General features: G+C 42.2%; 1 protein-coding gene across 3 annotated transcripts in view; it reads left to right on the top strand.

Annotated features, from left to right (window-relative positions):
- The window catches only part of LYN (LYN proto-oncogene, Src family tyrosine kinase), a 137,648-nt gene that overhangs the window by 49,122 nt on the left and 62,293 nt on the right, over nt 1-26,233 (top strand). The window contains exons 2-4 of one of the 3 annotated variants that reach the window (XM_034966115.4): nt 18,965-19,101; nt 23,637-23,682; nt 24,806-24,911. In XM_034966115.4, coding sequence (XP_034822006.1) covers nt 18,970-19,101; nt 23,637-23,682; nt 24,806-24,911 — 284 coding nt within the window. In that variant the 5' untranslated portion in view covers nt 18,965-18,969. The remainder of the gene's footprint in view (nt 1-18,964; nt 19,102-23,636; nt 23,683-24,805; nt 24,912-26,233) is intronic. The other 2 variants (XM_034966114.3, XM_034966113.3) reach the window with 2 other exon arrangements.

Here is a 26,233-nt window from a genome sequence, read left to right on the forward strand (position 1 = left end):
ACTTGTTTTTTCTTTTTCTTTTTTTTTTTTTTATTATAGCAACCACAGAAAACCCAGTTTTACAAATATATGCTGCTGTCGAAAGGAAGATAGCATGATCTAATGTTGAAACAGTACTACCTTGAGTGAGTAGCTCTCACGATGTGTGAGAGATGTCATTGTGTTTCCCTTGAAAATTTGAAATATCCCAGGGCACCCCTGTGACTTCACCATGGCACCGGGAGGGCCTCAAAACACAGTTTGGGAATCATGGTACAGGCCTGTTCTATACCATCTGTTTTCCTTCTCAATTTTATGGCACTTCTTGGCATCCTCATTTTTTTTTTTTTCTTTTTTTGAGATGGAGTCTCGCTCTATGATCCAGGCTGGAGCGCAATGGTGTAATCTTGACTCACTGCAACCTCCACCTCCTGGGTTCAAGTAATTCTCCTGCCTCAGCCTCCCTAGTGGCGGGGATTACAGGCATCCACCCACCATGCCCGGCTAATTTTTGAATTTTTAGTAGAAACGGGGTTTCACCATGTTGACCAGGCTGGTCTTGAACTCCTGACCTCACGTAATCCACCCACCTTGGCCTCCCAAAGTGCTGAGATTACACGCATGAGCCACCGCGCCCAGCTGCATCCTCATTTTTAAGAAAATAACTGGATCCAGCCATGACCTTCCATTTCCTCTTTTTCACCTTTAAACTCCTAGAGTGAGTTTACAGTGACTCTCCAGTTCACTTCTAGTATCATATACTGCAGATATGTCACTTGGTAAGTCACTGCTTTGGCTTCAAGCTTAGTCCAAAGAATGGTTTCCCTTTTGTTTGTTTTGAGACGGAGTCTCTCTGTTGCCCAGGCTGCAGTGCGGTGGTGCGATCGTGGCTCACTGCAGCCTCCGCCTCCCAAGTTCAAGCGATTTTCCTGCCTCAGCCTCCCAAGTAGCTGGGATTATAGGCACCCACCACCACACCTGGCTAATTTTTATATTTTTAGTAGAGACGGGATTTCACCATGTTGGCCAAGCTGGGGTGATCCGCTTGCTTCAGCCTCCCAAAGTGTTGGGATTACAGGCGTGAGCCACCGTGCCCGGCCTCTTTTTTTGTTTGTTTTGAGACAGGTTCTTACTCTGTTGCCCAGGCTAGGGTGCAGTGGTGCAATCACCGTTCACTGCCCCCTCAAACTCCTGGGCTCAGGCAATCCTCCCACATCAGCCTCTGGAGTAGCTGGGACCACAGGCGTACACCACCATGCCTGGCTAATTTTTAAATTTTCTTTTGTAGAGACGAGTCTCATTATGTTGCCCAGGCTGGTCTCGTACTCCTGGCTCAAGCAGTCCTCCCGCCTCACCTCTGAAAGTGCTGGGATTACAGGTCCGAGCCACTGCGCTCCACCAGAATGTTTTCCAACTCTCATTCCACCATATTTCTTTTGCGTTTAAAATCCTTGGCTAGGTTCAAATTATTGCCTGGCTTTTGACCTTCATACTTTACCACAAGCTCATGAATATGCCAGGCCTTAAGGGAGAAGGGCTTTCTATGTCTTTGTCTTCTGTGAACCCATTTAAACTCCACCACAGCCATGCGGGGATGGGCGTTATTATTACCTTTTTCATGGGTGAGGAAGCAGGCCGCCCGTGACACCAAGGCATCAGAATGGAACGGAAACACCATCTAGAGGTGCTGCCTGTCCACAGTTACGGCCAGGTTCCTGAGGACACCCTGGACGCTGGTGACTGGTATAAATAAGTGTCTTGCTGTGTTTGATTTTTAATTTTTACAACTATATTTTTATAAAAGTAAATCATTATAGCTCATTGTGGACACTTTAGCAATGAGGAAAAAGAAAAACCAACTCACCACAGAAGCATGAAAGTGTTTATGTAAAAATTTTTGATTCAGTTTAATTTGATTTTAATATTGCTTCCAAACATTTTTATTATGTAATCATAATGTATATAAAACTTTTTATCTTGTTTTATAAAAATTAAATTATAAGCATTTTTTATTTAATTACACAATTATTTTAGCCATCCTTAAGAAATCTTTATCACTTTCAAGGTGATTCTTGCACATAATTTAAAAACCAAATAACTACAAAGCTTTAACATAAAACAGCAGATTCCTGCCCTACCTTCCTGAAGCCTCTCCCACGTAGATTTACCCCCCAGATCCAACCACTTCCTTATCTTCAACTCAGTGGCTCTATTATATCCACTGAATGGCATCATGCAGTTTGTGTACCTGCTGCCCATCCTGTGTTTACTTAATTGAGTTACTGAATGGTTGATTGAGAGCAATGGTTCTGCAGGATTACTAAACGCTGATAAAGGCCTGTTCACTATGCATGTATAGATGTGTAAGTTCAGAGCTACATTATCAGATGTACTTTGCCTTGCCATTTTATAAGCCTAATTTAACTGTGCATTTCATTTATCATAAATGGCTATGGGCGTATTAGGAGTGATGACTTTATTATTAAACATTAATAGATCTCCCAGCTCTTATCAGTTATTTTCCGAACCTAAAATTGAAGAAGTTTGGGAATTAAGCCAAGAAGATCTAATGAAATTCTATTGTATTTTAAACCATAATTATTAAGACACAGCAGGTAACGGCTTGCCCTTGATAATTGTAAAGACTATTGGGTGTTAAGAAGAAGCACATTATGTGGATACATGCAACTTCTTGTAGAAATATTTTCAGGCAGCCCTCTTTTTAAAAATGGAGGATCCCTTTTCAGAAATACTGATTCCCAAGCATGTGGGCTGGTGTCTGTGCTGCCACAATATACTTTTAAAAAAATTAATAGACTTTATTTTTTAGAGCAGTTTTACATTTGTCTGTTTTTTACTGCTCCTTGTGGAGCCCGGCTAACTCCTAGGCAGTGCGCCCAGAGCTGCAGTTTTAGATTTAGATAAATTAGGCAGAAATTACAGATAATTGCCATCTAGCCATCACTGACTTCCCACCCTCAACCAGCTTATTATTAACATATAATTAACTCCTGTAATGAACATGTTACATTAGTGTGGTACATTTGTTATCACTGATAAGCCAATGTTGATACATTAATTAAAATCTACGGTTTTCATTAGGATTCACTCTTGGTGTAGTACATTTCATGGATTTTGACAAGTGTATAATGACATGTATTCACCATTACAGTCATATAGAATAGTTTCACTGCCTTAAAAATCCCCCATTCTTCACATGTTTATTCCTCTATTCCCGAAACCTCTGGCAACCACTGATCTTTTTAGTGTCTCCATAGTTTTACCTTTTCCAGAGTGTCATACGGTTGGAATCACACAGTATGTAGCCTTTTCAGATTGGCTTCTTTCACTTAGTAATATGCATTTAAGGTTCCTCTATGTCCTTTCATGGTTGATAGCTTATTTCTTTTAAGCACTGAATAGTGTTCTGTTGTCTGGATATAAAATGGATAAATATTTTATTTATCCATTCACCTAATGAAGGTCATCTCAGTAGCTTCCAAGTTTTGTCAATTAGGAATAAAGCTGCTGGCCAGGTGCGGTGGCTCACGTCTGTAATCCCAGCACTTTGGGAGGCAGAGGCAGGCGGATCACTTGCAGTCAGGAGTTCGAGACCAGCCTGGCCAACATGGTGAAACCCTGTCTCTATTAAAAATACAAAAATTAGCTGTGTGTGGTGGCGGGTGCCTGTAATGCCCAGCTACTCAGGAGACTGAGGCAGGAGAATTTTTTGAACCTGGGAGGCAGAGGTTACAGTGAGCCAAGATCACACCACTATACCCCTGCCTGGGTGACAGAGTGAGACTCTGTCCCAAGGGGGAAAAAAAAAAGAAATAAAGCTGCTATAAACATCTGTGTGCAGGTTTTTGTGTGTACATATGTTTTCAACTCACTTGGGTAAAAATCAAGGGGCACAGTTGTTGGGTCATATGGTAAGAGTATTGTTTAGTTTTATAAGAAACTGCAAGACTGTCTTCCAGAATGGTTGGGTCATTTTACGTTCCCCAGCAATGAATTGGAGTATCTGTTGCTCTGCCTCTTTGCCAGCATTTGGTGTAGTCAGTGTTTTAGATTTTTCCTGTTTAATAGGTATATAGTAGTACAGTATATCTCATTGTTGCTTGGTTTGTTCGTTTTGTTTGAGACAGAATCTCGCTCTGTTGCCCAGGCTGGAGAGCAGTGGTGCAATCTCAGCTCACTGCAACCTCCGCCTCCTGAGTTCAAGTGATTCTCATGCCTCACCCTCCGGAGTAGCTGGGACTATAGGCAAGCGCCACCACACCCGGCTAGTTTTTGTATTTTTAGTAGAGATGGGGTTTCACCATGTTGGCCAGGCTGGTCTCCAACTCCTGACCTCAGGTGATCTGCCGACCTTGGCCTCCCAAAGTCCTGGGATTACAGGCATGAGCCACCACGCCGGGCCCATTGTTGCTTTAATTTGCAATTCCCAGGTGACATATGATATGGAGCATCTTTTCATGTACTTACTTGCCATCTGTAGCTCTTCTTTGGTGAGGTGTCTATTCAGATCTGTTGCCCATTTTAAAAATCAGGTTGTTTGTTTTCTTATTATTGATTTTAAGAGTTCTTTGTCTATTTCAGATACCATTCCTTTATTAGATATATATTTTCCAAAGATTTTATTTTAATCTGTGGCTTGTCTTTTTATTTTCTTAAGAAAGTGTCTTTCACAGAGCAGAAGTTTTAGATTTTAATGAAGTTCAATTTCTAATTTTTTCTTTCATGGATCATTTTTTCTTTCATGGATCATTTTTTCTTTCATGATCATGGATCATTTTGATGTTGTATGTAAAATGTCATCACCGAACCCAAGGTCATCTAGCTTTTCTCCTATGTTATCTCCTAGAAGTTTTATAGTTTAGTGTTTTTCCTTTAGGTCTGTGATTCGTTTTGAGTTGATTTTTATAATAGATGTAAGATCCGGGTCTAGATTATTTATTTACATACTTATTTATTTACTTACATGTGGATATACAGTTGTTCCAGTACCACTTATTGAAAAAAAAAATCCTTTCATGAAAAAAAATATCCTTTCAGTGTTGAATTGTCTTTGCTCTTTTTGAAAGATCAGTTGACTATATTTGTGTGGTTCTATTTCTGGGCTGTTTATTCTATTCATATGTACTGAGTCTTTTTGTTACTTTCAGTGAAGATAAAATCTATTTGTAGCTAATCTTGGTTTGTCTTTGACTCTTAGTTTCCTCATGAGAAGCGGGGATCCGTAGAATAGATCATTCTTACTGTTTCTTCCATCTTTACTGCGTGAGATTAGTGAGACTAAGTGAGACTAAGACTTAGTGAGACTAAGAATACAGTCGGGATAATGCTTTTCTCATAGAAAATCTCTGGATCTGTTTCAACAGCTACCAGATCTGTGTATGTGTCTTTGTGTCTGTCTGTGTGTGTACAGGCATAGTGGCAGATGTGATTTCTGGTTATGTCCTTTACATTTTATAACAGGATATTAAACTTAACATTCATGAATGAGTAAGAAAGCATATTTTGCCCCAATCTGTAACAGAAAATATCAATAATTGAGTTATTACCAGCAATTAAAACATCAGATTTCCTGGCATGAAGCTTTCATAAGGGGATATTTGGCAATGTTTGAAGACATTTTTGGTTGTCACAACTGGTAGCTGGGAGGCCTGGAGAGGTGCTACTGGCATCCAGTGGGTAGAGGCCAAGGATGCTGCTAAGTATCCTACAATACACAGAACTGCCCTCTAGAACAAATAATTTTCTGGCTTGAAATGTCAGTAGTGCTGAGGTTGACAAACCCTGTTGTAGAGAAGCAGATTTATTTATATCCATGGATATGTTTTCCTCTTTGCCTTGTCCTCTAGATCAGGCATCCCCAACCCCTGGGCCATGGACTGGTACTGGTCTGTGGCCTGTTAGGAACTGGGCCACACAGCAGGAGATGAACAGCAGTTGAGCAAGCGTTACTGCCTGAACTCTGTCTCCTGTCAGATCAGCGCCATAGTAGATTCTCATAGGGGCGTGAACCCCATCGTGAACTGCACATGTGAGGGATCTAAGTTATGTGCTCCTTGTGAAACAGTTTCATCCTGAAACCACCACCCCCCACCTGACCCTGCTCTGTGGAAAAATTGCCTTCCATGAAACCAGTCACGGATGCTAAAAAGGTTGGGGACCACTGCTCTAGCTAACCTAGACTCCTGATGATTTGCCATCTATAGCTAATAAGCAGCAGAAGCTTATGGTGTGATACAACATTCCACTTCTTTTAGGTGTCTTGAGCTGAGTTTCATTTTTTTGTAATTTCATAATAATTTCTATTATGTTACATGCATTTAGATAAGCTGACAACTCTTAAAGTGGGACATAAATACACTATTATATGTATTTCTGAATATGGGTGGCTGGATTGTTGATCATAAAAATCTGAATCTGGAAACAAAGTTGATGTTTAATAACTCTCCTTGGTTGGCTGGATATACATAATTCAGACTCTGCTTTGAATGTCCCCTTCTGGTCCTTTAAATGGTCTATTTCCCTACCTTACGTAAGTTTCCATGAGCTCATCTTGTTTTCATAGTGTTCCCTTTTATTGTTAAGAGAAACAAAACCAAAAAACCCCACTTGTTTCAGCAATGCCCTGTTGTCTTCCTCTGTGTGAAATTGCTCAACTAAGAGTTATGCAAATGGGGATGCGGCACGTGGTGGAGGCTTCTTGCGGCATGTTGATGGGGGACCAAGACCTGGTCTTGCCTCTTCCTCCTCCCCCTGCTGGCTTCATTCCGGTCATACCAGCTCCTGCTGTGGCCGTCAGCTCATCCCAGGACCTTGGCAGGGCCTGTTTCTTTTACCTCACACTGAAGCCCCAAACTCTTAGGCTCCAGTAATCCTCCCAGCTTGGCCTCCAGTGCACTGGGATTAGAGGTGTGAGCCCCCATGCATGGCCACTCTCTAAGTTCTTACTCCCACGGACAATTAGAGTTTGAAGGACCTTAGGCCATGGGTTCAGATTATCTTATTTTGCTTCAAAATTTTAAAAACTTTTTTATTTTTCTGTCATATACATATATGTGTGTGTGTATATATATAAGTTATATATATATAACTTGTATATGTTACTTTTTATATATAATAAAATATATTATATTTTAAAATATAATATGTAACTTGTACATAGCACATATTATATGTAATGTATCCTATACATAACCTTATGTTGTACATAAATATGTATATTGTTTACCTATTGTACTATATGTACATGTATAACTTGTCTATATATTATGTATTATAATAAAATACATTGTATACTTGTATACATAATTTGTACACAATGGAAAACATTTTTAAAATTTTAGACTAAGGGGAACTGAGCACAAAACCTAAGGGCCTCCAAACTCTGATTTTATACATATATAAAATTATACATATATGTATATAAAATATACCTTTTAAATAAGGTATATATGATGGGAAAATTAAAAATTTGCAAGGGCAAAACCAAAAATAGCTGTAGATGAACATTGCGGTAGTTTAGCCTATTTCTTTTCAGACTTTTTTCTATTCATTTGTACCTTTTCCCTCACAAAATGATATCATGCTATATATACTGTTTTTACATTTTTTTCACTTAAATATATTGTGAATATCTTTTTATGTCAATAAATATATACGTATTAAAATTTAATAGTCACATAGTATTCTTTTGTGTTGAAGTATCATGTTCTAGATCAAATTTCCAAAAGCCAGTTACCAGAAGGGCAATTTGATGTTTTCTCAAATGTTACACCGTACCAGAAGACTTGTTTCTTTTAACTACTTGAATATTATTTTTATTTAAAAAACTTTATGCATTTTTAATGTGCTTCTGCTAGTTCTTCAAATGACATATCAACATTGTTTCTGCAATTAGAAAAAATAAAATTTAAATTTATAAGCCTCAAAAAGAAATTGTAAGTGACCAAAGCATTTCCAACATATATGACATGCTTAAACTTTAGTTTCTGAGAAGGTGAAATTAGGATGTGTTAACCTGGCAGCTGTTTGCAAAACCATTTGAGTTGAAAGGATAGAACCATCCTGAAATAAGGAAAGGAAGCGTTCCTGTGCATAGGGATACCAGAAAGAAGCAGAAGACTTGAATCTCAAATGTAATAAAAGATGACATTAAGGTTGAAGAATTTTTTAAAAATTAAAATTCTAAAAATGTAAGGAGAGGTAAAGCAAGAAGTGAATTAGGAAACTACAGAAACAACCATATCTCACATTAAACTTAAGCTACTAATTACTAGTAACAGATTAATATAGTTCTAAGAAGACTCAATAATCCTTAGCTTTCTAACAAATAGAACATTCGTCAAAATCTTTTAAAACAATTATATATATATATATTTTTTGTTTGTTTGTTTGTTTTTGTTTTTTTTTTTAGACGGAGCCTCACTCTTTTGCCCATCCTGGAGTGCAGTGGTGCTATCTTGGCTCACAGCAACCTCCACCTCTCAAGTTCAAGCAATTCTCCTGCCTCAGCTCCTGAGTAGCTGGGATCACAAGCATGCACCACCACGCCTGGCTAATTTTTGTATTTTTGGTAGAGACAGGGTTTCGCCATGTTGGCCAGGCTGGTCTCGAACTCCTAACCTCAGGTGATCCTCCTGCCCGGGCCTCCCGAAGTGCTGGGATTACAGGCATGAGCCACCACACCAGGCCTAAAACAATTATATTTGATAAGAATTATTATACTCGCATTTATATACCAGGGAATACTACACAGCCATAAAAAATGAAATCATGTCCTGGGCAGCAACATGGATGCAGCTGGAAGCCATTATCCTAAGTGAATTAATGCAGGAACAGAAAACCAAATTGCAGGCTCTCACTTGTGAATGGGAGCTAGGCATTGAATACATATGGATGTAAAGATAGGAGCAATAGACATGGGAGACTACTAAAGTGGGGGAGGGAGAAGGGGAGACATTCACCAAAAAACTATTTGGTACTATGCTCACTACCTGGATGGTGGGATCATCTGTACCCCAAACCTCAGCATCTTGCAATATACCCATGTAACAAACCTGCACATGTATTCCTGAACCTAAAATAAAAGTTGAAATTATTTTTAAAAAAGAATTACTATACTCTTAAGCTATGAAAGCACCACAACTAATACCAACTGTTATAAACTTAAGCTGTTAAAACTATCCCATCTAATATGACATTACGTAAATCTGAAATAATTAAAAGATACAAATTTTGGTGAACTGATCATCTTGTAAGTTGAAAACCCTCACAGAACTGGCTTTGGTGATGTGAATTTTGAGAGCTGATCTGCATTTATTTAACCAGTGACCTATAATTTGACAAACAAGCCTATTTCTATATGGTATTCCAAACAGTCCCACAATAAGTATTCTCTTGTGTAGAACTTTGTGTAGCCCCCAGTTATTTTCTTATAAGTAATTTATTCCAAGAAGTGGTCATGTTGGGTTAAGAAGTGTGTACATTCTAACGGAGTTTAATATGTACAGTCAAGTTAAAGATTGTATCACTTATCCTCTCATGCCAAGCCCAGTGATTTCATTTTATGGTGAGGCAATTACAGTCCAGAGAAAAGAGTGGTTTTATCGATAATTACAGGACTGTCAAGGCTGGGCTCCACAGACAGGCTTCCTGAGTTCACCACTGTCTCATTATCCTCTCTGCACTCCCTTCCAGGCAGAGCCACATTTCCCTTTCAGTTTCTCTGTTCTAGATGCCAATCTTCCATATACCTCTTTAATTGGCTTGCAAGTCTTTTCTGGAAACATTCTAGTAAATGCAGTGATTAAAACTTTACCCAGTGCTGCTGCCCCTTCACATTGTGGATAACTAGGTGACCCCTGGGTCTACCTACGGCTGTGCTTATGTCTTGTGGCAAATAATAAAGAAGGAGCTTTGGCCAGGCGCAGTGGCTCACACCTGTAATCCCAGCACTTTGGGAGGCCAAGGCGGGCAGATCACAAGGTCAGGAGTTTGAGACCAGCCTGGCCAATATGGTGAAACCCTGTCTTTACTAAAAGTACAAAAATTAGCCAGGCATGGTGGCGAGCACCTGTAGTCCCAGCTACTCAGGAGGCTGAGGCAGGAGAATTGCTTGAACCCGGGAGGCAGAGGTTGCAGTGAGCCGAGATTGCGCCATTGCACTCCAGCCTGGGCGACAGAGCGAGATCCGTCTCAAAAAAAAAGAAGGAGTTTCAAATCAGGTAAACACAGCAAACAGAAGATAAAAAGAAGTTGGCAAGCAGCTTAAGTTTGCCAACAGGGTTTGAATCTTTTCAAATGTAGTCTGTCTTCCATCATTACTGTTTCTTCTTCTTACCCGCTACTCCTTTGCAATCTGGTGTTTAGGTAGGTACAGGGTTGCTGCTGTGCTGTTTGGTAGAAAGAAGCCATAGGTTCTCTCCATATTCTGTGTATGCCGTTCACCGGCCCGCTAAGATTTGACTGGGCACTGCTGATTCGAGGGATGTTAAATGGACACCCACCGTGCAAGTGCATGCAACTGGGAAACTTGTGGATCCCCTGGAAACCTTGACAGGCAGAATGAGGGGAGCCCTGAGACAGCATCTGGCTGTTTTGTCTTGACACCCCTTTCCTCAGTGCTCAACCCTGCATGAGACATGAAGAGAAGAGCCAACTCCTTATTCAGACCCAGAGACATCCCTCCTGTGTTGAGGGGGGTGCACCCTGTAACTAGCTAGCTAGTCTTAAACCCACTTCCCACCTCACCCCCCTTTCCCAATTGACCCTTAGTAGTCAAAGTGAATGGAGGCTGGCAGGCATCTTGGACACAGGTTCTATCCCAGTCTTTACTCTTTCCAACACTCCTTCAGACACCTCTTTCTCACTTCTCCTAAATCATATCCTCCTCCCTTCTAGGGGGAGCCTGATGGCTCACCTTAGTCACAGACAGGAGCTGACACCTAACCATTGAAGCAGCTCTGTGGTGGAGGTGATGCCCACACCATGGACGGAAGCAGCTCCACGGGCCATGGTCATAGCCTAGAGGTGACGCCCACACCATGGAGGCAGCTCTGTGATCTGAGGGATTCCCGGCACCAAAACAGCATTGCCTTAATTGCCCCCAAACACTGTTCCTATTACACATGACATTTAAACCTTAGGGAGTTACATTCATAATGTTAGGTTGCCTAAAGAAAACAAAAACAAAAACAAAAGCAAACTGAAAAAGCCTTAAGTAGGGCCTTATGTTGCAGGCTGGTCAGATAGAGAAAGCCATGCTATGCAGCTTGGCCAGCCCGGGTTACCAGCTCACCAACTGTGCCCACCCTGGCTGCTGGGAGATTTTATTGAGGAAAAATATTGGAGAATGTTTGAAAATAATGACCATGGTATGTAAGGCAAAAAATCTTAGTTGTTTAAGTAAAGACGGTCTGGCTAGGTCCTTTTCAGTTCTCTCTCTTTTAAAAGTGATTTAGGTGCTGGGTGCAGTGGCTCACGCCTGTAATCCCAGCACTTTGGGAGGCTGAGGCGGGTGTATCACCTGAGGTCAGGAGTTGGAGACCAGCCTGGCCAACATGGTGAAACCCTGTCTGTACTAAAAATACAAAAATTATTCATGCATGGTGGCGGATGCCTATAGTCAGGAGGCTGAGGCAGGAGAATCGCTTGAACCCAGGAGGCAGAGGTTGCAGTGAGCCGAGATCACACCACTGCACTCCAGCCTGGGCAACAGAGGGAGACTCCATCCAAAAAAAAAAAAAACAAAAAAAACAGGAATTTGGGAAAATTGATGCAAGACTGAACTGCTTGAGTTGGGAATTAATGGGGTTGGTGGTGGAGCTTAGTGCTAGTGCCCTCACCAAGTCTCTCCAACGCTGTTGAGGCTGCCAACCAGGCTATTGTGTCCCCGTGTCACTTTGATAAGCAGTTTGGAGAAAGCATTCAACTCTTCTGAAGACTTTGTTTCTCTAATCTGAGTCTCCTTTCTGAAAGTAAAGTAAGAAGGACAATTAAAGGGTATCTAAAGGTTTCTGTGTTGGTGGGCAAAGTAAATCTCTTGAGTTATAGAACTGATACTGGAATGCAAGTGTGTAGGGAACATACTTTTAGGGACAAATTCCTATAAATGATGCTTGAACCAGGCTTGGACCTAATTTGAAACTCAAGATCACTTTTGTTTCAGATAGACACCACCCACCTCTATTTCTCCAGGCTTCCTTTCTCTTCCTCGTGTCTTTCTAAGCTCTCTAATTCAGAAAACTCTTGGAGCTGGAGCTTCCTCCACAGAAAGGCAGCAAGACCTTGCATCAGTAAAGAAGTGCAGCTTTTAGGCTGGGCGCGGTGGCTCATGCCTGTAATCCCAGCACTTTGGGAGGCTCACGTGGGAGGATCACCTGAGGTCAGGAGTTTGAGACCAGCCTGGCCAATATGGTGAAACCCTGTCTCTACTAAAAACACAAAAGTTAGCCAGGTGTGGTGGTGGGCACCTGTAATCCCAGCTACCTGGGAGGCTGAGGCAGGAGAATTGCTTGGGCCCGGGAGGCAGAGTTTGCAGTGAGCAGAGATCGCGCCATTGCACTCCAGCCTGGGTGACAGAGTGAGACTCCATCTCAAAAAACAAACAAACAAAAAAGAAGTGCAGCTTTTAGATAGAAGGAATAGATTCTAGGTTCTACAGCACTGTAGGGTGACTATAATTAAAGACAATGTATTGTATATTCCAAATAGCCAGAAGAGCAAATTTTGAATGTTCCCAACACAAAGAAATAATACATTAAAAATAATAAAAGCAACAAAAAGAGAAAAAGTACAGCTTTGAAGCCAGACCAAGTTCCAGTTGTACCTGAGACCTTTGATTACCTAGCACAGGTTCATCTCTGGGTTTTACTTTCCTCATACACAAAGTACCAGGGACAAAGTAGGCACATACGTGTTTATCCCTTTTCTACCCCCACGTCTTTTGTCTCTGACCCTCATAGACATTTATAGCTACTCTGTTTGCTTTAGGTGGGTGACCAGTTGATATTGCAAAGTCAGGCAATAGACCCAGCAGTTGAGTTCAGCAATCCAACTCCATAGTCCTTACTTCAGAATATGTTGTGAATTGTATAGTGTCTTCTTTAGGAATTTCAATACAAAATTTCTATACAGGATCTTTTACCTCACAAGTGGACTTTAGAACCTAACCAACAAGGTGGTGGATGTCCTCTTAGATTTTTTTCCTGTGGACATTAAATATATATACATATATACGGATTGTGTACATATATTAGGTTGGTGCAAAAGTAATGGGCAAAAACCGCAATTACTTTTGCAACAGCCTAATTTAAATATGTATATATAATTTTTTCAATCAGCAATTCTTGATTGTTTGATTAAGAATGTCCAAATATACAGATCTCTCTTTTTAACCCACTCATAATGTGTCACTTTGTTCTAACTTAAAGAACTAACCTCTAATGAGGACATCTAGATTGTCTCTACTATAAGTCATGCCAGTGGGAACATCCTTGTGCCCCTGTGCAGTGTATTTAAAGAACAGATTTCGAGAAGTGGAATTCCAATGCAAGATTGCATCTTTGTTGAACAGCTGGATAATGGTAAGACATTGCTAGATTTTATGAAACCAAAACCCTACTGCCTCTGGTAAGAGTGAGTTTTGTTTTGTTTTGTTTTGTTTTTTTTGATGGAGTCTTGCTCTGTCACCCAGGCTGGAGTGCAGTGGCACAATCTTGGCTTACTGCAACCTCTGCCTCCCAGGCTCAAGGGATTCTCCTGCCTCAGGCTCCTGAGAAGCTGGGACTACAGACAGGTGCCACCACGCCCGGCTAATTTTTGTGTTTTTTAGTAGAGACAGAGTTTCATCATGTTGGCCAGGCCGGTCTCGAACCCCTGACCTCAGATGATCCACCCGCCTCGGCCTCCCAAAGTTCTGGGATTACACTTGTGAGCCACCACACCTGGCCAAGGTAAGAGTGATTTTTAAAAACCAAAAAATTATCCCAGAGTCTGGGAATAAAATAAAAGAGGGATTAAAATCACTCTTCTAATATTCTAAGGCTCTTGAATGAGGATGAGCCACCCCTAATGGATATTCATTCCAATGAAAGAAAGACTTTTTAGAAAGAGAAATCTCCAGCCTCACATTTTCTGGATGGGTCAGTGGGTGTTGCTTTGTAATCAAAAGGCTGCCTGGCCGTTTGTGTCTCTTTAGACCATATTGTAAAACTTTTGCAATGAACAGACTAGAGTTGTATTTGCATGTCAAAGCCTCAGTTACTATCTTGTTTTAACCAAATTCTCTACGCATAAAATATGTCTTTATTTACTGTTCAAAAAATGGTTTTGAAGGCACTGCTGACTACATCATCCACAGCACTTGATATAAAGTGCATTATAAGCAAACTTGGAATTCCTGTTGGGGACACACATTCCCATCAGGAACCTGGTCTGCTTCCTCTCTCCTGCTGTGACTCAGGACGTCCCTGGCCCTTCTTGCCAGAAAACCTAGGGCAAATGTGCAGGTCAGTTACAGCAGACCTGTTCCCTACAATGTTACCACATTCGCATTTTTCTCATTGCCTTGGCTCTGGTTTTCTGGTTTTATTTTATTAACTTCATTATTGACTCTTTTGTGGTAAAACATTTTAAAGCTTTTTTCTCTGAGAAAGAGGTAGCCTATAAAAATAATCTCTTTGTTTGGCATTGTTAATAAATAGATGAAACATGCATTTCAAAATAGCCATTGTATGGCAAAGTGGTAAGAGCCCAGGCTGTAGACTTAGCTTCTGACTTAGACTTGAGAGCACACTCCTGTGTGAGTGAGTCCTAGCCTCACCCCTCCCAGCTGTGCTGTGCACGAGTCTTTTAACCTTTCTGAGCCTCAGTTTTCTCCTCTGTAAAGTCATCTGGCCGTATGGTTTCTTCAAGGATTAAATGAGATGCTCAATATATTATAAATGTGTAATAGAAGAATACTAAGGTGGAAATCATTGTAAAGTGTAGCTCATATCACTTGGAACATGTAATCACTCTCAGTTTTTGTCAGGAGTATATTGTATTTTCTACATTTCTGGTACTTTCATACAGCATAAGGAATTGCAAGACCTGTTCTGATTTTGGGTTGCTCATCCCCATGTCACATGGAGGACCTCTCTTGAGGTTTCTGGTGGGAGAGTGTCTGAATGGGGGACCCCAAACACTTTGTGAGCAGAGATCAGCTGTGCCTGAGCAGTGAGGCCATGCTAATTCTCCACGTGGCTTTAATTTTTTCATTTACAGTGCATACATTCGATGTTAAATTATCCATGACAATGGCGGAAAGAAATTAAGCATAAATAAATGGCCATCTATCGATCTTCCTGTCTTGGATGTCACCACCCCACCCACATCCACCTGCTTTTTGTTTCCGTCCTTCCTTTTCCCAAGACCACTGCCCTTGGACAATCACCTCCATGTTTTCCTCTGTCCACTTCAGAGGCTCGGGGATGGATTTCCTTACAGTAGCTCACTCTCCCCCCAACACTTCCTACAGAGTTTCTGCTCAGAAATAGAGATCTCAACATCTGATGCACACTGGATGTTCTCCTGAATAACTACAATACCATCATATTGCACTTACAAAACACAACAACAGTTCCCTGATATCATAATCTCATGTGTAAGTCAATTTCAACTTCTCCAGTTGTCACATATCACAGCTATGTGTCCTCCCCTCCTCCCAGGCCCCCAAGATTCCATCAAGGTTGGTACATTGTCTCTTGGGTCTTCTCTGATATGGAATGGTTCCATCCCTTCCCTTTAGCTGGAGTATCCAGGCAAGTTTTCTTTAGAAAATGGCACATTATGGGTTTTTCTGATTATCTTATTCCTCTCTTCCCTGTATTTCCCATAAACTGGAAGTTATTTTAGAGGTTTCTGTCTGTTTTAGAACAGCAGACCCAGGTGGGTTTTGCCTCCTTTCCTTCTCCTCTCTCACCTTCCTCAGGAGGGGTGTTGAGGGGCACCTGGGAGTCCCAAGCCCACCAGCCACAGCTGCTTCATGTGTTCTTTTTTTTTTAGACCGAGTCTCACTCTGTCACCCAGGCTGGAGTGCAGTGGCGTGATCTCTGCTCACTGCAACCTCTGCCTGCTGGGTTCAAGTGATTCTCCTGCCTCAGCCTCCCGAGTAGCTGGGACTACGGGCGCCCATCACCACGCCGGCTAATTTTTTGTATTTTTAGTAGAGACGGGGTTTCACCATGTTGGCCGGGCTGGTCCCGGACTCCTGACCTCGCGATCCGCCCACCTCGGCCTCCCAAAGTGCGTTCATTCTTACTCTTTGAGCACCTGCGTGGAGCGGAGCTGTTTTAGGTGCTGGGGGTACTGCACTGAGCAAAGTAGAGGGAAGCTGTTCCAGTCAGCTTAGATGCTAGCTTAGGGAGCTGACCCTAAATAAACTGATACATGATGGACCGTGGGTGGTAACCAGACAAGAGTGAGAATTAGTGCAGACCTGTCTGGGGCGATAACATTCCTGTAGGATCTGAGAGAGGAGAGAGAGAGAGAGAGAGAGAGAGAGAGAGAGAGAGAGAGAGAGAGAGAGACAGAGACAGAGAGTGAGAGAGAGTGAGGGAACGCTGGAGCGAGCAGCGAGGGCAGGGGAACTGCAGGAACGCGGTGGGGTGGGGACAGGGGATTCCCTGTGCCCTGGTTGTGGCACAGCTCAGTCAGGGCTCGGTCCGTGCTGGGAGGGAGCTGGTTCGAGCGGCCCGGTGCGCTGTGGGTTGGCCGCACCCATGCAGGGCTCCTGCCCCGGAGCTCGCGGCGTTCGCAGGGTCCTCGTGCTGCTATTAACGTATTTGCCCATTTGTAAAGCACGATTTTAAGGGATGATGAGTTAAACACCGCTTTTTCGGGGAGGGTGACGGGGCGTGGGAGGGATGAGACTGGTGAAAAAAGAACTCCCATGCTTACTTAGAGATCAACTCTAAACCCATGGCCATTTCAGAAACTTTAGTGTATTAAAAAATGTGCTGTTTTGAATCAAAGAAGTACTTGCTTCCCCTTTATTTTGGGAACTGCAGCTCGCTAGTTTCAGAAAGAGGTGTGGCTGCTCTTTAGAGGCTTCATACCTCAAGTAATGAAATGATAAACAAGTTGAAGTTCCTAGACCAATTGGAAGCCTGCAGGAAAAAACGCAGGCCTGGACACGTGGCAGCGATGCAGGAGAGGGCCGAGTTCCCAGAAGAGCTCTTGAGGTTTCTTAGTACAATTCCTCCCCCACGAGATATTGCCTAGTCACACCACCTCTCCCCCTTCCCCAAACTCCTGTCATCTCTCCTTCCTCTAGACTTAACTCTAAGCCCTAGGCACCAGATTTGGCAGTGCTTCAGAATTACACATCACATGGGGAGCAGCATGCTCCCACTGTGCCCCAGAAGAGTTTCCCGGACAGTGTCCAGAGAATCTGTTCGGTGAGAACCACCTTCTAATGAAGTTTGTGAGATTTTTTTTTTTATTATTTTTTATTATTTTTTTTTTTTTTGAGACGGAGTCTTGCTGTCGCCCAGGCTGGAGTGCAGTGGCACGATCTCGGCTCACTGCACCCTCCCCGGGCCGGGTTCAAGCGATTCTCCTGCCTTAGCCTCCCGAGTAGCTGGGACCACAGGCGTGTGCCACCACGCCCAGCTAATTTTTGTATATTTAGTAGAGATGGGGTTTCACCATGTTGGCCAGGATGGTCTCCATCTCTTGACCTCGTGATCCGCCTTCCTTGGCCTCACAAAGTGCTGGGATTACAGGCGTGAGCCACCGCGCCCGGCTGTTTTGTTTTTAATGCATAGATTTGACCCAATACTGTAAGACAAGAACTGTGTGATTCAAATGTTCAAAATCACCTTTGCAGTCCCCAGAGTGCGTGTGTAGTGCTCAGCCGTCCCGCGTTAATGGAATCACTGGATGACAGAGTTCATGTTTAGATGTGCACCGTGTGTTGTTCTGCCCTGGTCAGGCACCAGCCCCCTTCTTGCCATGGTGGCTTTCCTCCACTGTCCTAGCATGGCTTGCGGAGACCATCATTTTGCTTTTACCTGCGCTAGTACTCCTGGTTTCCTGACTCAAGTAGCTTACTCAGTAGCCCTACTGGATTTGATCATCTGAATGTTTTCATAAGTATCTTCTCTCCCATAAGTGTGTTTCCTCAATTCATTTCCAGTCTTGATGAAAGCCAGGCCATCTTCCTAGGCCCCTAGCTATGTTTAGCTGAAGCCAGGTTCTGCAGATTCTAGCTCTTCATCACCTGCCCTTGAAGTCTCAAGGGCCCCCACCCCACTCCACCTTGCACACTGCAGATTGGATGTGTCATTTGTCTTCAGGGTAAAAAATCAACCACTCAGCTTCACATCCAGCATGTGCCTCCCTCTCTGGCCCTGACTCCTGACCTTCCCTACCTGCTCCTTGACTGCAGTGTTTAGTGTTGTACATAGAGCTCATTTTCTGAAGAGATTAGGTTGATCTAGCTCTCTGAAGGGGCCATGTTATCTTGACCTCATGGTGGTTGCATATGAAGTTTCTTCTTCCTGAAATCTCTTTGCTGACTTTGCAACCTGGCTGCCATCCCTCCCATTTCAACTCACAGAGCATTTCCTTTAGGAAGCTTTCCCTGACCACCTCCTTTTCCTCTTGCCTGAGTTACATGTCCTTTCTTAGATCCTGTGGGTCCTCTGTCATCGAGTCTTTACACATCTTTGCCACAAGAATACGAGCAGAGTTAGAGCTGGATTTTGTCTGGGTGATGGAAAATTAATGCTCAATAAATATTTGTTGAGTGAATCAATGGACAGGCAAACCTATTTGGGAACAGTATTCACATTTGAGTTTATTAATCTATACATGATAAAGAATAAAAGTATATTTTTTCTACTCTTTTTTATTGGAGACATTTTGATGGCTTGAAGCAGTTCTGGAATGGTAAAACAATGTCATTGCTTTTATGTTTCAACAGGAAATATGGGATGTATAAAATCAAAAGGGAAAGACAGCTTGAGTGACGATGGAGTAGATTTGAAGACTCAACCAGTACGTAATACTGAAAGAACTATTTATGTGAGAGATCCAACGTCCAATAAACAGCAAAGGCCAGTAAGTAGATAGTCTCAGGGGAGAATTCCCACAGCAAGATCAAAGCATGGCTACATAATTTAAACACCAGTCTGTAATATGTGCATGCAAAAAAATTCCATTGATTACTTGGTCCTCAAATAATTTTTGATATGCTTTGTAACTTTATCCTTTGAAGAATGTATAAATATTTTAGGGATAACTAGGCCACTCGTTGTGCAATTAAAAGGGCCTTTGGTCACATTCTTTTGTGTGAAGAAAGCCATCTTTCATATTACTGGTGCAAAGACCCCACTATATATATATATATATATATATATATATATATATATATATACACACACACATACATATATATGTGTATATATATGTGTGTGTATATATATGTGTATATATATGTGTATATATACGTGTGTATATATGTGTATATATACGTGTATATATATGTGTATATATGTGTATATTTACGTGCGTATATATGTGTATATATACGTGTGTATATATGTGTATATATGTGTGTATATATGTGTATATATATGTGTATATATATATGTGTGTGTATATATATATATACACACACATACATACATAGGCTTGTGTGACTCAAGATAGTAGTGAGAGGCCGGGCGCAGTGGCTCACGCTTGTAATCCCAGCACTTTGGGAGGCTGAGGCGGGCAGATCACTAGGTCAGGAGCTCGAGACCAGCCTGGCCAACATAGTGAAACCCCATCTCTACTAAAAATACAAAAATTAGCTGGGCACAGTGGCGGGCGCCTGTAATCCCTGCTACTCAGGAGGCTGAGGCAGGAGAATCGCTTGAACCTGGGAAGCAGAGGTTGCAGTGAGCCAAGATCACACCACTGCCCTCCAGGCTGGGTGACAGAACAAGACTCTGTCTCAAAAAAAAAAAAAAAAAAAGATGTAGTGAGATTAGCTCAGTGGTTTAGAAGCAAAAGGAAATGTGGGGTGCAAGTCAGAAACTAAAATAGGTGCTAATGTGTCTTTTGTTGTATCATACTTTATCCTGTCCTGTCATTTCTTCAATTAATTCAAAATAGTACAGATCCTGAAGTTGTCATCTGTTATTTTAGTGAATTAAAATATTAAGGAAAAACACCTCTAATTCTGTCCCCTAACCTTAGAGAAATAGCTGGACTAGAAATATTTTATGAGTGATGTGCTATTTGGTGTATTTCGGAAATACTTGGCAAAGAAAGAACTAACATCACATTTTATGGAAAGGAAGAACAGAGCTTTGAACAATTATAACCTGAAATCTACTTCATTTCCGAGCTTATATCCTTTGCATATATGTATTCTCTCACTGTATACATGTATACCGCCCATTGCCTGCTTTCTATGGAATTCTGCAGCATTTAAGCTGGAAACAGCTTATTCCAGATTAGCCCAAATCCCATTATTAAGAATTTTCAGGCTGGGCATGGTGGTTCATGCCTGTACTTTGGGAGGTCACAAGGTCAGGAGTTTGAGACCAGCCTGGCCAACATGGTGAAACCTCGGCTCTACTAAAAGTACAAAAATTAGCCGGGTGTGGTGGTGCGTGCCTGTAGTCCCAGCTACTTGGGAGGCTGAGGAAGAAGAATTGCTTGAACCCAGATGGTGGAGGTTGCAGTGAGCCGAGATTGCGCTACTGCACTCCAGCCTGGATGACAGAGCGAGACTCTGTCTCAAAAAAAAAAAAAAAAAAAAAAGGCATTTTTATAGTTTCTCTAGTCTGACATGTTTTTAAATGCTCGGGTGTTTTAGAAATGTATTCCCATTATCAAGCCTTTCTGCCTGCCCTCCCCTCAATATGTCCCCATTATCCTGAAGGTAGGAAATATCTGCCATGTATCAAAGTCACATGTCATCATTGAGACAAAGAAATCAACATCGGTCTTCTTAAGAAGTGGAGATAGGCCAGGCACGGTGGCTCATGCCTGTAATCCCAGCACTTTGGGAGGCCGAGGCAGGTGCATCACCTGAGGTCAGGAGTTCAAGACCAGCCTGGCCAACATGGTGAAACCCCGTCTCTACTAAAAATACAAAAATTAGCTGGGCATGATGGCACATGCCTGTAATCCCAGCTACTTGGGAGGCTGAGGCAGAATTGTTTGAACCAGGACCCGGGAGGGAGAGGTTGCAGTGAGCCAAGATCACGCCACTGCGCTCCAGCCTGGGTTACAGAGCGAGAGTCTCCAAAAAAAAAGGAAGTGGAGATAAAGAGTGGATATATCATGCTATTAAGTTATCATACATGATGTTTCTTGATAAATTAACATTGTAATTTTATATATAGAAAATATATGTACTTAAAATGTATAAGAATATTAATAGATTTAATTGTGTGATTATAAATATAAAATTTAAAAACCTATTACAGGCAGTGAAAGAAACATTACATAAGTATGTACAGATATAGAACCATATCATATATAAATATGATTAATAGAAAATAAAATAAGAGAAATTAGAGTCACAAATAGTTTTCTTATAGACATCAGAGTTCTCAAAAAAAGATCTGATTTTTCTCATACCATATGCTATAGATTTTGTATGTTTTAAAACACAGGTTTTTTCGTTTTGCACTTATTTATTCATTTATTTATTTTGAGGTGGAGATTTGCTCTTGTTGCCCAGGCTGGAGTGCAATGGCACCATCTCAGCTCACTGCAACCTCCTCCTCCTGAGTTCAAGCGATTCTCCTGCCTCAGCCTCCCGAGTAGCTGGGATTACAGGCATGCACCACCATGCCTGGCTAATTTTTGTATTTTTAGTAGAGACGGGGTTTTGCCATGTTGGCCAGGCTGGTCTTGAACTCCTTACCTCAGGTGATTCACCCACCTCGGCCTCTCCAAGTGTTGGGAATACAGGCGTGAGCCACCACACCCAGCCTGTTTTTTGTTTTTAAATGATGAATAAAGATGTCCTTTATTCAGAAAAGTCAAGGAGAATAGTGTGCAAACCCACACACCACTTTTTCCTCTTGTTCAAAATAAAGGGGATTAAAAATCAAGTTAGAAAGCAGAAGTAGTAAACACGCTTCAAGTCTTTCAATTCCCTCCTGTATACCATTTTTTGCCCCTTCTGTGGTCACAGATGCCCTCCACTCATGAGCCAGTTAGCTTGGCCTTATTCCATGGCCGTAACCAACACTCTCAGCCCTGGCCAGATATGCCAAAATGCACGCTATGGATTGACTAAAAGGGGAATTTGATGAGAAGGTGAGGTAGGGTTGATGCAAATTCAACAACATTCTAGAAAAAGCCATTTTAAGGAAAAATCTAGAGCAATAGTATATGTGTGGCGTACATGTGTTTCGGTCTTATAAAAAGCATATTAAAATGTTTGTAAGTTAAGGGCTTTTTGAAATTGGAAAAATCAGCTTGCTGCTTTTAAAATGACGTAATTAGTTTCTAGTCTTCTAGTTATTTCCTCTAAATCACATAAAATAGATCATATATCCAAATTATGCAAATCTGAATGACTAAAAAATCAACATAAAACTTCCTGACATAAACATTTGAAGGATAGTATGCAGCCATGGGTTTTTCTGGTACTACAATGTAGTAATTTTCCCTGTCTCACTGAAATGGAGATTTTATGGGCTTTCATCAGAAATTTAAATTTCAGTACAAACTGTTTTGGTCCCATTCTGTGAAGCCACTTTAATCAAAGAGAGACAGAAAAGTTACATGACTTGTGGTATAGGCCTCTGACAGCATCTATCTTACAAGAGGCCCAGAGGCCTCACACAGCCTCATGTGGCACTGTGAAAAAAAGAATTTGATTTTAAAGGTAATTGAGGTGGTCTTTTGTGCCACCAAATCCTTCCCAATAACTCACCCCCCCACTGAAATAACAGGGGATGCCATCTGTCCCTGTGATGGAGTCAGGGTCAGCCCAAGAAAACCTGGATGGGATGGGACTTGCTCTCAGTCTCCAGGGACAGAGCCCTGACCATGCAATTGGGGAAGCCTCAGATGGGCAGTCCCAGGCTGGGACGGCAACTCCACGAAATCACCAGGGTCCCGCCACTTCCGTCTCCATCCTGCTGCCGCTGGTGTTTGCTTTCTATGTGAAGACTCCAGCCTTCACTTGTTTCTAGGGAGAGAGAAAGAGGCAAGGGAAAAGGGGAGCTGACAGCAAAGCCCTGCACAACCGATCTGCGGACCAAAACTCCCTCTGCCCTCTGCCCGGGGCTGGAGAGTTTGGAAGCACACTCATTGAGCTGGGCAAACTGCCACCCCAAATAATATTAGGGCTCTGTCACCAAATAAGAGGAGGAGCTAAGATGAGGTGAGCACCTAGCACCTGCCCAGAACCTCGCTCCCTTCCTGCCACCCACAGCAAGTGATAAAGAGCCCTGTCACTGGCCGAGCAGGGCAGGACGCACCTCTACAGGTTTTCCCCTCTGTGCTCCTGTTCTTTCTAACTTAATAAATGAGCCCATCCTAACAGCATCTGCTACTGTTACAAAAATCATATATACAACATGAATGTGAGTAAGAAAAGCTAAACAGAATTTTTTTTTCTAACAAGTATTCTCTCGTAGGTTCCAGAATCTCAGCTTTTACCTGGACAGAGGTTTCAAACTAAAGGTATGTTTTCATAGCAACATAGTTAAAATTTTTTTTCTTTGCTATTAGAGCTTCTATAAAGTGATTGTCCTAAATGTTTTTATTTTTTTTATTGTGGGACATATATAACATAAAAATTAACCCTCTTAACTATTTTTAAGTATACATTTCAGCGGCATTAGGTACATTCACGTTGTTGTACAACCAGTACCGCCCTCCATCTCCAGAATGCATCTTCTCAAACTCCATACCCATTAAACAATAAGTCCCCATTGCCTCCTCCCCCAGCCGTTGGCAACCTCCGCTCTTTCTGTCTTTATGAATTTCACTACTCTAGGTACCTCCTAGAAGTGGAATCATACAGTAATTGTCCTTTTGTGTTTGGATTATTTCACTTAGCGTGATGTCCTCAAGGTTCATCCATGCTGTAGAAAGTGTTAGAATTTATTTCCTTCTAATAGTGAATAATATTTCCTTGTAAGTGTATGCCCCGGCCGGGTGCAGTGGCTCACGCCTGTAATCCCAGCATTTTGGGAGGCCAAGTTAGGTAGATCACCTGTGGTCAGGAGTTCGAGACCAGCCTGGTCAACATGGTGAAACCCCGTCTCTACTAAAAACACAAAAAATTAGCCAGGCATGGTGGTGGGTGCCTGTAATCCCAGCTACTGGGGAGGCTGAGGCAGGAGAATAGCTTGAACCCAGGAGGTGGAGGTTGCAGTGAGCCGAGATTGCACCATTGCACTCCAGTCTGGGCGACAAGAGCGAGACTCCGTCTCAAAAGAGAAAAACCAAAATGCTACATGATGTTTATCCATTCCTCCATCAATAGATGTTTGCATTATTTCCACATCTTGGCTATTTTGAATAATCCTGCTGTGAACATGGGTGTATAATTTCTTAAATATAGAGTTGTATTTATAGTTTTAGATTTAAGTGATTTGCAATAACAAGTACTGGACACAGTGTATACAGCAAGGTACTCTCTGTGGGCCGTGCAGACCCTGAGCCCACTAGGCAGGAAGCACATGTCCTTCTTCCAGTCGCCCCCTCTTAGTGCTTCCTCTCATCCTTTGTGCCCCATGAGTTTTGTTAAAACGCTTCTGCTGATGGATTCTTACAGGTGTTCTCTTGTGTTCATCTTTAGATCCAGAGGAACAAGGAGACATTGTGGTAGCCTTGTACCCCTATGATGGCATCCACCCGGACGACTTGTCTTTCAAGAAAGGAGAGAAGATGAAAGTCCTGGAGGAGTAAGTGCTCTCAAGCACGCCATGGCTGCTCATTTCCTCAGGCCACTGAGCCCTGCAGGCTGTCCCCTTGTCTTGCTTCTGGTGCTACAGCCATAGCCCGGCCCCTTTCTTTTAATGGGTATGAGGCCTCCTTGCTACCCACAGGGAGTGGGCAGTGGAAGGAATAGAGCCAAAGGGATTTTCCTTTTAAGTCGGTCTGTGAGCACACTGCAGGGGGTTTCCCTTTGAAGACAGACAGTGGTTTTTCTTTAAAACAATTTTTTTTTTTTGAGATGGGATCTCTCTCTGTCATCCAGGCTAGAATGCAGTGGCATGATCATAGCTCACTGCAGCCTTGAACTCCTAGGCTAAAGCAATCCTCTCACCTCAGCCTCCTGAGAAGCTAGGACTACAGGCATGTGCCACCATGCCTGGCTAATTTTTAAAATTTTTGTAGAGATGGGATCTTGTTATGTTGCCCAGGCTGGTCTTGAACTCCTGCTGTCAAGCAATTCTGCTGCCTTGGCCTCCCAAAGTGCTGGGATTACAGGTGTGAGCCACCACACCCAGCCTGGTTTCTTTCTTTATCCACTCTTGCCCCCTTAAGAAATTTGGGTCTGTGTGGCCCATGCATGATACTTGAAATGTCACTTTTCTTTTGTTATATTACTCATGTTTAGACTGGGTTCATGGGCCCAGCCTAGTTTGAGTTCTAAGGGTACTGAGCTACAGCAGCTGTGTTGGGAAATTCTCAACTCAGCAGCTGCCATGCTTTTGTGAGGACGCCTGAGTGTCGTCATCTCCTTAACCCCCTCTTGCTGACTCAGACATGTGGCAGTGTCAGACCATAGGCATGCAGGACAGTGCTCAGAATAAGAAACTCCAGTTGCTTTAATTCTAGCTTGCTTTTCTTACTAATCTTGCATTAAATGTCACTGTGACCTGCCAAATAGGGTTTGAGGGGGAGACTCCCTTATTAAGGAGAAGGTGTTCCGTGGTTGAGAGCAATGTTGCATATGGGTTGAACAGGGACTTAAGCCTGATCCTGGCCCTGCCACTTGATAGCTGTATGACCTTGACAAGACCCTTAAACTTTATACCTTGGTTTCTTTACTTATAAAATGGGAATGACAGTACCTAGATCATGGGGTTGATGTGAGCATGATGCATGTGTTTAAACATGACATAAGCAAAGAGGAGGCAGAGCTTAGTATTAGTTCTAGTTGCCTTCATGCCTTACAGACAAGGATCCTGTCTGCGTGTGGAATTTATAGAGGAATGCAGTTAAGGCTCAAAGGGACCCATTCCTTCCCCCATTACCAGCTTACCTGCTTGCTTCTTCC

Source organism: Pan paniscus, chromosome 7 (genome assembly GCF_029289425.2).
Source record: "Pan paniscus chromosome 7, NHGRI_mPanPan1-v2.0_pri, whole genome shotgun sequence".
NCBI classification, from domain to species: Eukaryota; Metazoa; Chordata; class Mammalia; order Primates; family Hominidae; genus Pan; species Pan paniscus.